This window comes from Marmota monax, unplaced genomic scaffold (genome assembly GCF_021218885.2).
Source record: "Marmota monax isolate L192 unplaced genomic scaffold, Marmota_monax_Labrador192_F-V1.1 WCK01_AAM20220418_F8-fsc00049, whole genome shotgun sequence".
Classification (NCBI taxonomy): domain Eukaryota; kingdom Metazoa; phylum Chordata; class Mammalia; order Rodentia; family Sciuridae; genus Marmota; species Marmota monax.
This window is the reverse complement of record NW_026694221.1, coordinates 11,864,590-11,877,100: the sequence shown is the minus strand read 5'-3', so window position 1 is coordinate 11,877,100 and position 12,511 is coordinate 11,864,590. Positions and strand designations below refer to the sequence as shown.

General features: G+C 39.5%; 1 protein-coding gene and 1 pseudogene across 3 annotated transcripts in view; one reads left to right on the top strand and one right to left on the bottom strand.

Moving 5' to 3' along the window:
• Positions 1-3,188, bottom strand: part of Diaph3 (diaphanous related formin 3) — a 481,958-nt gene extending 478,770 nt beyond the window's left edge. For all 3 annotated transcript variants that reach the window (XM_046466464.2, XM_058586107.1, XM_058586106.1), the window contains exon 1: positions 2,839-3,188. In XM_046466464.2, coding sequence (XP_046322420.1) covers positions 2,839-3,018 — 180 coding nt within the window. In that variant the 5' untranslated portion in view covers positions 3,019-3,188. The remainder of the gene's footprint in view (positions 1-2,838) is intronic.
• Positions 3,189-10,980: 7,792 nt separating this feature from the next.
• LOC124108102 (tubulin beta-2 chain-like) lies at positions 10,981-12,207 on the top strand (annotated as a pseudogene).
• The last annotated feature ends 304 nt before the right edge of the window (positions 12,208-12,511 follow it).

Genomic DNA, 12,511 nt, shown 5'->3' with positions numbered 1-12,511 from the left:
AGAAAGAAAATTGTCTTGTTTAAGCCTCCTGGAATCCTACAGGTTAAGATAAAGCAATGAAATGAACTTACAAAGATCAACAGGAGCTAGCCACCATGAGGCCAAGCCAAAGACTGCACATACCAGAACAATTATATAAAGACTAGTAACAGACAAGTAAAATGTATTTAAGGGGAGGGGGGGTCTAAAAAAAGGGGGACCACTCAGGCAGAATTGAAAAGAAAGCACATACAACTTATCAAAATTTTTTTTAAAATGCTAAAATAAATCAAGAACAAGTTAAATAGCAGATCTAATGTGGTGATCACAACTGATGATGGAATTTCAAAGATCACATGAGTACAAATTACTTCTAAATATGAAATCACAATTCAAATCAAATCCCATCCACACAGTATTTTAGATATGTTTATTCATTTTAGAGCAAAAAAGTTAAGGTGCAGGACAGGCTGAATAAGTTGTCTGCAGGGCATGCCAAACAAAGTTAGCTGCAGGGTTACCTGGCCACTCAAACCCTAGGTCTGGTTCTTTATCACCTGTATGCTTCAAGCCCAAAGGCCTAAGCCCCCACTCAAGGCTGAATGCTTCGCCCCCCTGCTCAAAGCTGAACACTCAACCTGCCCCTCAAGGCTGAACACTTAACCCCCTTGTGTGCCAACAAGGCAGCTTGCAGACCCAGAGACCCCATTAGATTTGGACTATAAAAACTCCCTCCTCCGGGCCTCTCTCTCTCTCTTGCTCTTGCTCTGTCTCTCTTGCTCTTGCTCCGTCTCTCTTGCTCTGTCTCTCTTGCTCTTGCTGTCTCTCTTGCACACGCGCTCTCTCTTTCTCTCTTTTCTCCTCTGTTGCACTGCTGCAATAAAGATCTCTTGGTCACTCAGAGTGTTGTGGTCACTTTCCTTTCATATTAGATTTTAGATGTCATTCCATCACGCTTTTAACAAATGGTGTGATGCAAAAGGCAATATGGCACACCTAAGCAATGAAAAACACAGAAACTAGAACCCAAAGCACAGGATATAGACTTTGATGACACTAAACATAAATATTGATTTGGGTTCTGTTTTCACAACCTCCTTGCTGGGAATTAGGGAAAATAATAACTCCCATGTTCCATATGAGCCACTGGAGTCAAGACAAAACAGAACAATTTTTTTTTTTTTTAAATCAGGGATTGAATTAGGGGCCCTTAACCACTAAGTGACATCCCCATCCCTTTTTATCTTTCTGAGACAGGATCTCCCTAAATTGTTTGGGACCTTGCCAAATTGTTGAGGTTCACTTTGAACTTGGGATACTCCTACCTCAGTCTCCCAAGCACTGAGATAGGCATGTGCCACCATGCCAAGCTAGAATGAAATTATTAACCCAGGAGTAGATTATAAAAGAAAGTCATGTTCCAGTGGATTTTTCTCATATTGGGCAGAATCTTTCATTGCCAAATTAACTCTCTCCTATTCTACAAATCTGTCAAGAAAACAATGATCAAGTACAGGCTTGGTCATTTTGATACTTAATTTAGTATAATTAATTCCTATTGTTCCTCATTTTCAGTATACTGATGTATCTCATAGCCATGCTCAGTTGATTTTGGTTTGTAGGAATGAAGATTGAACCCAGGGCCATGCACGTGATGGGCAAGCATTCTTCCACTGAACTACATCCCCAACCCTTTTTATTTTGAGACATAGTCCTGCTAAATTGCCCAGGCTGGCCTAGAACTGGTGATCCTCCTTCTTCAGCCTCCATAGGAGCTAGGATTACAGGGCTGTGTCTAAGGGAAGGCTCAACTCTTGTTTATTTTTTTAAATATTTTTTAGTTGTTGATGGACCTTTATTTTATTTACTTATTTATATGTGGTGCTGAGAATGTAACCCAGTGCCCCACGCTCTACTGCTATGCCAGACTCTAGCCCCTCAACTATTATTTTTAATGATTTTTTTTCTATATTTAACTAAATGTCATATTTAGCAACTGGTTCACAAGCCACTATTCCCTTAATTTGTGAATCATAAGGCAAATTACTCAAGTTTTACTTGTCTACAAACCGCGAATGCTGTGCTATCACTATATTAAAAAATATTTTCCTTACTCTTAAGTCAATGAAGAGGTTAATATTACATTTCAATTTGGTTGGGCCCGACCCACATCTATCAAGCTTCTAGGAGTTACTTACACACACACACAACCAAATGAATCGCTAGTCTTTCACTAGCTAAGACAAAACTTTCAAGGTGCTAATCATGACAGTTCCCTTGAGTGTTGAAGTGAGTAAGTAAAGCAAATCAGAACAGCAAGTTTCAAATACTTAGACTTCTTTCCAAACTAAACATTCTTTAGCAGTGACTACATGGCCCGCCAAGTTTTAAAATGGGCTGTTTCAACTTGGAAAAATGCATCTACCTTAAAAAACTCTTATTGAATTAAAAATTAAGCAGAAAAATAAATACTATCACCTAAAAGTTCACTTTCTGTCTTATACCCTCTTACTCTAAGGAAAAGAGAGAAGTTCGATTTTTTAAAAAATGCAATGTTCACGTAGATGACGTCAACACATACATATTTGTACTGCTTTACAGGTCGGCCTTAAGAAATGTGGGCCAGCACAACAATCAGTGCATTTGTACAATTATCCTAATAGAATTGGACCTATCGTGGTCGATCTATGAAGATCAGCAGCTCTAGATATTTAGAACAAAATTTAGTCCCCAGTCCCGGTGTGCCCAACCTGGCTGTCAGGCACGTCTAAATTTAATGGGCTTGAAGGATGCGAGGACCGGTTCACAGCACCTGAGTGAGGCGACAGCAGCCGCATCCCAGCAGTAGGCGATACTTACAAATTTGGGGCGTTTCTCCCCAGGCTCCTCTGGCCCGCGAGGCAACGGAGGGTGTTGGGGGCCCTTCTTGCGCTGAATCTTGCTCTCCCGGCAGCTGCGGAGCAAGGCGGAGGAGGGATAGGGGGCCCCGGCGGCGGAGCCATAGGCTGGGTGGTGCAGCCGCGGCCGGTGCCGCTCCATCTTTCCCCACAGCACCCGGACCAAGAGAAGGCAATCCTTCACCAAGCACAGTCGGGGCTCAGGGATCAGGGTGGGTTCGCCTTCCTGGTTCCGCAGCCCACGACTTTGACCCAGCCCAGCCCAACCGCTACAGCACAGGCCCGGGCCAACACATCCGAAATCTCCCGCCACCTAGGGTCCGCCTTAGATTCGCCAATCCCGCGCCGCTGGTTCAATTACACGTCAGAACCCCGCCCCTTCCGGGACTGTCATAAGGTGATTGGCTGTTCTGCCTGTCTATTCCGCTACTCTACTCCTCCAGCGGTCCTCGCTATGCAACTTAAAGGCCCAGAAGGAGTTCGGATTTGTAGACCCAGGCAGAACCAATGAGAAAGTCACTTTCCTCTTTTGGGAATTTGGAGAAACCGCTTCTCGCCAAACTGGAAGGCGATCGAGACTGACTGTGTGCCTTTGGAACACTGATGGAATGCAAATTTATTTACTAGCCTCTTACATGTCTCTGGAGGCTTCGGTAGGATGGCCACAGAAAAGTGCTCTCGACACTCTGGGAAGGAATGTATGCTGGACACACTTAGCACCCGCACAGTGCCTAAATGATGCCTGTGGGCTCTGGGTTAGGAGAGGGCTCCACCAAAAATTAGCCTGACTGGACACATACCTTTACACAAATAACGGTTATAATAGTTCTCTAATTTATTGAGAACACAGAGGAGACAGAAATTTTGTCCCACCGTCCCAGACGTGGGACACTATAAAAACCTAAATAGAGTATATAGTATGTAATATATAATTATATAAAATGTAATATAATGTGTAATAATTATAACCATGTAAGTATGTTAAAATAAATATAATATTGGTTAATAATAGTATGATAATATATGAGCTCTGGATGATGAGTTCCAACCTTTTTTAATGCACCTGTATCAATTTCGTTGAAATATTCACAAAACTGAATACTTAGTACTTTAATAGGTTAAACCTGAAGATCTACTCCAGATCTGGGAGGGATGCATAGGTTTTCACCAGGCAGAAAACAGTGGTGGGGCATTCAGTTAAAAGGCATTTCAGGGAGATGGAAGGCCAAGAGTGGTCAAAAGCATGAAGTTGAAGCAAATTTGTCAGCATATAATAAAGGCCCTTGAACTGAAACTATGCAGAAGATTTTGTGTATTATGACAGTGAAGATAGGAAGTTAGCACAGTTTTCTCATGTATTAGTGTACTTTTTCCTTCCTTTAAAAGCCATCTTTTCCTTTGAACTATTTCCTTATAATATCCATCTTCTGACTATATGAAAGTGGTATGGACCAGTAAACATGTATTACTAATTTTGGCACAAGAAACAATTCCAGGTACTCAAGAGAGATTAGCGTAGAGGTTCAGAAAAACAGGCCTTGGTTCCAAATAAGTCTTCACAGATTTTTTGTTTCAGGATTTTTGTTTGGTTAATTTGGGGCATTTTTTTTTTTTATGTTTGTTTTTACTCTGTCAAACTCTCTGTAGCCAACTCTGTCCTCAAAGTTCACTTAATCTTTAGGGAGACTTTCAAGAGATCAGCAAGATGGTTTGAATTAGAAGTAGTTCTTTTTGTTTTGATGACAGACCAAGAAGCAAGTTTTATTCTAGACATTTACTACCTATGTGATGTTGGAAATAATGTTTGACTTTCTTTCATTCTCCATCTATATAAGGGAGATAATAATGGTCATACTTCCCAAAAAGTGGTGCTCTCAGATTTAAATTAGATAGCATATATAAAGTTCTTAGAGCTTTAGTATCCTCCAGCGAAAGACTAGCAGGAGGAATAACTGAAGTTGGAAAAGTTTGGGCTTATTACAGAGAGCAAGAACATGCACTATGAAAAACTATGATTTTTCTCAGAGGGTGCTAGAAAGCACTAATAGGATTTGTGCTTTGATTAGGTGATTTGGGGAAGACTCCAAAGAATAAAGTAGGGAGGATTGCTCTGCATTAAGTGCCATCAGGAAGTAGGAACAGTTCAATGAGTGGGTATCTTAAATCTTATCTAGCACCATGTCAGAGGGGTTTCAAGATGGTGGGATACAGAAGGTCGCTTTCCTGACTGTCCCATGGCGTTAAACCAAGAAAGCAGACAGTGGGCTTCCCAACAAGGTGGGTAAACCAAAAAAAAAAAAAGGTGGGTACTTGACTGGAATTTAATACTGGACACTCAAAGCACTATGTCAGGCTAAAGAGCAAGGCTAACGATATTACAACCAAAGCAATTATTCCTATCAAGGAGAGGGGCTATTTGGTGTCAAAAGACAAAATAACAATAAATTTAGTTTAAAGATCTTATTGGCCTATTTTTACAATTCTAGAATAAGAATTGTATCCATTAAAATGAGTGTTCCAATAAACTGAGCAAAGAATTTTGTCTGTTTTGGAAGAAAGCAAAAAGGAAGAACAAAAAGCTAACTGGTCATTTCCACATTCTTTATAGGGCAAAAATGGGGGAAACTTTCTTAGCATGCCATCTCAGGTAAACTGGTTCCTTCTCATTAGTTGCTGTGAATCTCTTAATTTTTATTCGAGACCTAGCCCATTTCAGAATTTGGTTTGAATACCCCAGTTTTGGTCTGTTCTGCTGGAGTCAACTATAGGAGCTTACTTCAAAACTAAGCTTAATCATAATGGCTTCTATGACTTTATTAAATATTAATATTTTGTTATGTGCACACAGAACATTCTTTGTCTCAGCTTAGAAAAAATAGGGGAAGTGTTCTTTTTTTTTTTTTTTTAAAAGAATGCTTTTATTTTTTTAAGAGAGAGTGAGAGAGAGAGGGAGAGAGAATTTTAATATTTATTTTTTTTTAGTTTTTCGGCGGACACAACATCTTTGTTTGTATGTGGTGCTGAGGATCGAACCCGGGCCGCATGCATGCCAGGCGAGCGCGCTACCACTTGAGCCACATCCCCAGCCCAGGGGAAGTGTTCTTGTTTTGTCTCATTTCATCATGATGATTTGTCTGACATTGGTGTTCTGCAAGATGTTGTCCATCAGGAAAACAACATGACCTAGGTCTGAGTTTCAAGCCTGCCTTTAAAAACACTGAGACAAGCTGTAAGTGTCAAACTAGTTCCCTAATGTCAAAGACAATGCTTTCCATTTCTGGTATCTTTGGCACATAAAAGGCACTAAATATAAATAAACAGAGCTAATAATTGATATTCACGTTTACATACAAATCATACAAGTCTATGATTTTTTTCATAGAAAGTCCTTGCAACCTCAGTGAACCAGTGAAAATAATATTTTTTGTATGTTTTACATTTTGAAAGCATATTTCACATGTTATTTAAAGCTCACAACAGTATGCACTACCTTTCATTGTGATCACCAAACAACAAGGACATGATTCACTCCATTGAATTAACAATTTGGAAGCTATACTTGTATAGACATAGTTGCACTGAGATAAAATTGAAGGAAATGAAAGGCAGGCCTAGAAAAATTTGGTATCCAGGAATTCTCTTCTTTATCATGTCTATTCAGTCTCAGCATCCATTCACTATAAATCACCATGGGAGAAAGTCCTGAAAAGTTGAGAAAAGGAATGCAGCATCCCTAATCAACTGGGGGAAAAAATAAGCTACCATTTTACCTTCACTCAGTTGACAAATATTACAAAGTCCCATGTCATCCAGGTTCGGTCAAACTGTGAGAATACATGAATTCCTACATAGACAGTAGAAATGCAAAAATGATTCAGTTACTTTAGACAACAAATAACTTGGCAATACTAATAAAGGTAAAGGAACCTATACTTATGACCCAGCAATTCTAGATGATTCCCTGGAGAAACCCAAAGATACACTCAAAAGAATTTCTTTATGCCTGGTACAGTTAGCACATGTCTGGAATCCCAGTTACTTGGGATGCTGAGGCAGGAGGATTGCAAGTAGACAGAGGGTTGGGAATGTAAAGCAATGGTCAAGCACTCTTTGGTTTAATACCCACTACAAATATATATATATATGTATATATATATATATATATACACACACACACACACACACACACACACATACATACATATATATCTGCCCTGTAGTCAAAGCAAGAATAAAATACATGGAGGTTAATAATACAATAAAATCCAACAATACATTTAAAATTACAAGTGTATAAATAACACATAATTTCTGCAAGATGTTGTCCATCAGGAAAACAACATGACATGGATAAATCTAAGCTGGGCCTTGTGGCACACAGCCTGGAGGCTGAGGCAGGAGGACTGTGAGTTCAAAGCCAGCTTCAGCAGCTCAGAGAGATCCTGTTTCTAATAAAATAGAAAAAAGTGGATGTGGCTCAGTGGTTAAGCGCCCCTGGGTTCGATTCCAAGTATAATCAATCAATAAATAAACAAGTAATTCATAAATAAATCTCAAAAAATAAAAAGAAAAATATAAACAGTATGATCAAACAAAATATAAACAGTATGATCAAACATTACAAAATATAAACAGTATGATCAAACATTACATATGTATACTATGTATATTCATATGTATATACATATATATAATACATATGCATGTATGTATACATGTAATAACATTGAAAAAAGACAAGGGAAATATACACAACATCTTCACCTGCTTGCACTGTGGAAAGGAAAAAGGGGAAAAAATTAAAGCTGAAATTTTATAGCTAAAATACATGTCATGTTTTATTTATTGAAAGAAAAAATATGAAGTAAAAGTCTAGTAAAATGTTAAAGCATATTTAATCTCAGAGGTGAGTAAATTGGTGTGTATTTTATTATATTCTGTAATATTCTGTTTGTTGGAAACATTTTATATTAAGTTTCCAATGAAATATACAGACTAACAGTAAAATAGCAATGTCAGAGACAGCTCCCTTAACTCTTGCGTCTCCTCCACAAATTTTTGGTTTATTAGCATGGACTCAGAGTCCATATGTGGAGATATGAAATTATTTCCTTTTAGGATAACCTTAAGTTTTATTTTGTTTTAAATTCAAGTAACAAAATCAACTCTTTCCTCTTCCTTTCCTTTCCACTTTCTTTTATCCTATTCTCACAGCCCTTTCTTTTCTCTTACAATAGTATGAAGAAAGAGCACCAACAATAAAAGTCACTTCATTCCTCTTCTACTTTCACTTTAACTGAAAATTCAGTTCTTTGCCATGCATGCTTTCTAAAAAGTGGATTAAAACAAAACCCATTTAATTACAAATCTAGTTTATAGCTTAATTGATTTAACTTCACCACATTTATCATTATTTTGCCACAGTGGAAATATACCTCACTACACACAAATCCTATGCCATTTTATATTGGATCAATTATTTGGCCAATAGCATTGACTTTGCACCTTCACTTCAGATCCTCAATGGCAGGATATAACAGCACTGCTTATACTATCACATTTGGGGCATGACACCTTCTATACTCTCCTCAGGCTGGTCTGTATTGACTAAAATTTCCTTTGCTTTACAGTATAAGATTGTATGAGAAAGAAATTAGTTTTATACACAAAAATGATCACTGACATAGTCATAGTATGTGTCTACATCAGCATTTCTGCACCGTTGACATTTGGGGCTTTGTTATGGGAGATTGTCCTGTGCGTTATGGGATACTCGGTAGCATTCCAAGCCTTATCCACTGGAATTCAGTAACACCCACAGATGTCACTACCAAAACTTTCTCCAGATTTTGCCAAATATACCCGAAGGGCTCAGTAATATATCACTGGATGATACGTCATATTCATTTTAATTACTTATTCATCCATTGATAGATATTTGAGGTGTTTCCATCTTCTGACTATTACAAATAATGCTACTACAAATGTTTGTGTATAGCCAGGCACAATGGTGCACGCCTGTAGTCCCAGCAGTTTACGGCTGAAGTGGGGGGATCAAAAGTTGGAGGCTAGTCTCAGCAACTTGGCAAGATACTGTCCCAAAATAAAAAATTAAAAAAGCAGGGGGTGTAGCTCAGTATTAACGAAAGGGGCAAGGGGAATTCTTGCTGAACAAATCAAACAGAATTCTTACTGAAGGCAGGCCAGAGTAACAGGGTATCAAGTCAGATAACCCAGGTGGGGGATGAACTGATTTAGCAGGATGAGCAGAATTATTGCTCAAACTGGATTCTACAAAGAGATAAGCCCAAAGTCTGGCTTAGTCAAAAAGGACCCAAAGAAGGCCTACTCAGGTTTGATCTAAAGAGAAAATCTTTGTTAATGCACTGGAGAACTCCTGGGATAGACCATAGGGAACCCTATGTTTGAAGAGCTACCAGATGTTTCTAAAGTGACTGCCCTGTTTTACATTGCCACCAGCAGTGCATGAGGGTCCCAATTTTGCCACATCCTCATCAACAATTTTTTTTTTAAAATGTGTGTATTCATTCTAATTAGGTATATATGACAGCAGAACACATTTTGATTTATTGTACACAATTGCAGCACAACTTTTCATTTCTCTGGTTGTACATGGTATAGTGTTGCACCATATGTGCAGTCACATATGTACCTAAGGTAATGATGTCCATCTCATTACACCATCTTTCCTGCTCTCCTTCCCCACCCTCCCCTTTGCCCAATCACAGTTCCTCCATTTTTCCCATGCCCCCCCTGGCCAATTATGGATCAGTATCCACTTATCAGAGAGAACATTCAGCCTTTGGTATTTGGGATTGGCTTACTTTGCTTAGCATGATATCTTCCAACTCCATCCATTTACCTGCAAATGCCATAATTTTGTTCTTTTAATGCTGAGTAATATTTCATTGTGTATATATACCACAGTTTCTTTATCCATTCACCTATTGAAGGGCATCTAGATTGGTTCCACAGTTTAGCTATTGTGAATTGAGCTGCTATAAACATTGATGTGGCTGCGTTATTATAGTGTACTCTTTTGGGTATAGACCGAGGAGTGGGATCTCTGAGTCAAATGGTGGTTCCATGCCAAATTTTCTAAGGAATCTCCATACTGCTTTACAGATTGGTTATACCAATTTGCAGTCCCACCACTCATCAACAATTATTATGTGACCTTTTTAATCTGGCCACCCTAATGGGTGTGAAGTGATTTTGATCTGCCACTATTTGTGTGTGTGTGTATGTGTGTGCACGCACAAAAAGAGAGGGGGGGGGGGAGAGGAGCATGCTACTGGAACATAGTTACACCTATTCTTTTACATACTGTCTATAGGTACTTTTGTTCTACAACAGCAGAGTTAAGTATTTGCAAAAGAGATCTTATGGCCTGTAAACTCTAAAATATTTTTCCCTTTTTATCACAGTTACTTTTGTTTAGTTATATCTTTTTCTTTCTTCAGTGTAAGTAGTCTAATAAGAAGCAAATATTAATTTTCATGATAGTGCTAAGAACTTGCTTTGCCATATTATATTCTCACACAGGATTTTTAACACCTTAAAAAAAACTCTGTTTAACAAGGTCAAGAAGATCTTGCCACTATAATGAATCACCATGGAGAACATAGTTGATTTAAGGTATGTATAAAAAGCAAAATTATTATATGGATATGTGATTCTTCTTAAATACAGTTAAGCAATTTGTGCTCTGATAAGTTTTCTCCAGGGTCTTATGCTGTAAGTTCAGATAGAAATTCTTCATGGGGAATGTAATTAGTATAACATGGTTTAATGTCATGCTTAATAGTTTCCCAGAATGTTCTGATTAGAAAATTAATCTGCCTGTGTTTGTAGATGATAGAACCATTTAAAAGGGAACAGAAATATTCCTATTTGTGTGAGACACTTAACTAAGGTTTAGTTGAAAGTATTAGATGTCACTACCAGATCACACTCAAATATTTGAAATAAATCAGGAAAAAAATAAATTAGCTCCGCTAAACTGAGTCCTCTGGTCCATACCAAGCTCATCCACTCCAAATTCCATACATGCATGAAATCATGCACATCCAGGCATGCCAAGTTTTAGGAGGCCATCAGTGATTAGTGTGACATTGACCCCATTGGCAGTTACCATGGAGACAGTGACTTACAGATGGAGAGAAACAATGCACACAAAAAGCAACTGGCAACAAATATGTACCTTGGCCATCCTGGTGGACCTGAAGCCAGGCATAATGGACTAGGTGAGGTTGGGAACATTCAGCCAGTTCTTCAGGCCAGACAACATCGAGTTTGGCAGAGTAGGGCAGGGAATAACTCAGCAAAGACCGCTATACAGGAGGAGCTGAGCTGGTGGAACTCCATTCTGAATGTTGTGAGGAAAGAGTCAGAAAGCCGTGACTATTTCCAGAATTTCCCACTGACTCACTTTCTGGGGGGCAGCACCAGGTCAGGCATGGGCACTCTGCTCATCAGCAAGATCTGTGAGAGGTATTCAGACCACGTCATGAACACTTTCAGCATCATGCCTCCCCCAAGGGGCCATACGCAATAATGGAGCCCAACAATACTACTCTCTCTGTCCACCAGGTGGTAGAAAACACAGATGAAACCTTCTGCATTGACAATGAGGTTCTGTAGGACATTTGCTTCCATACCATGAAGCTCACCACCCCCACAGCAACCTCAACATCCTAGTGTCAGCTACCATGAATGGTATCACCACCCACATAAGCTTCCCAGACCAGCTGAAGCATATCTGCACAAGCTGGCCATTTTCATGGTGCCCTTCCCTCACATGGCTTCTCACCCCTGATCAGCCAGGGCATCATGTGGTACTGTGCCTTGATGGTGCCCGAGCTCACCCAGGAGATGTTCCACACCAAGAACATGGTGGCCACCTGTGACCCCACCAGGGCCATTACTTGTCAGAGGTCACCATCTTCCAAGGCCACATGACCTTGAAGGAGGTGGAAAAGCAGAAACTCAACATGCAGAACAAGAACATCAGCTACTTCGTGGAGTGGATCACCCACAACCTAAAGACCACCATGTGCAACATCCTGTCAAGTGACTTCATGAGGTAGCCCACCTTCTCTGCAATAGCACAGCCATCTAATAGCTGCTCAAACATACCTTGGAGCAGTTTAAGGCCATGTTCTGCTCCAGACTCGTGTCTCACAAGTGAGGACATGGACCAGATGGAGTCCACCAAGCCCGAAAGCAACATGAACAGTCTGGTGTCTCGGTACCCACAGTACCAGGATACCACACCAAGGTATAAGGAGAATTTGAGGAGGAGGCTTAAGAACTTCTCAAATAAATCCTGCTTCCTTGGTGAATAAATAAAGGTGAATGTGAATAAATCCTGCTGTCCTCCAGCATCATCTTTGTATACTAAAGTGCTCAGGCATGCCTGTCAGAAGTTAACTATTGGGGATAATGTTGATCTCCTCTTAAAAAGACAGTACTGTGGCTGGGCTGGGGCTGTAGCTCAGTGGTAGAGTATTTGGATAGCATGCATCAGGCACTGGGTTTGATCCTCAGCACCACATAAAAATAAACAAGTAAAATAAAGTCATTCTGTCCATCTACAACCACAAAAAAAATTT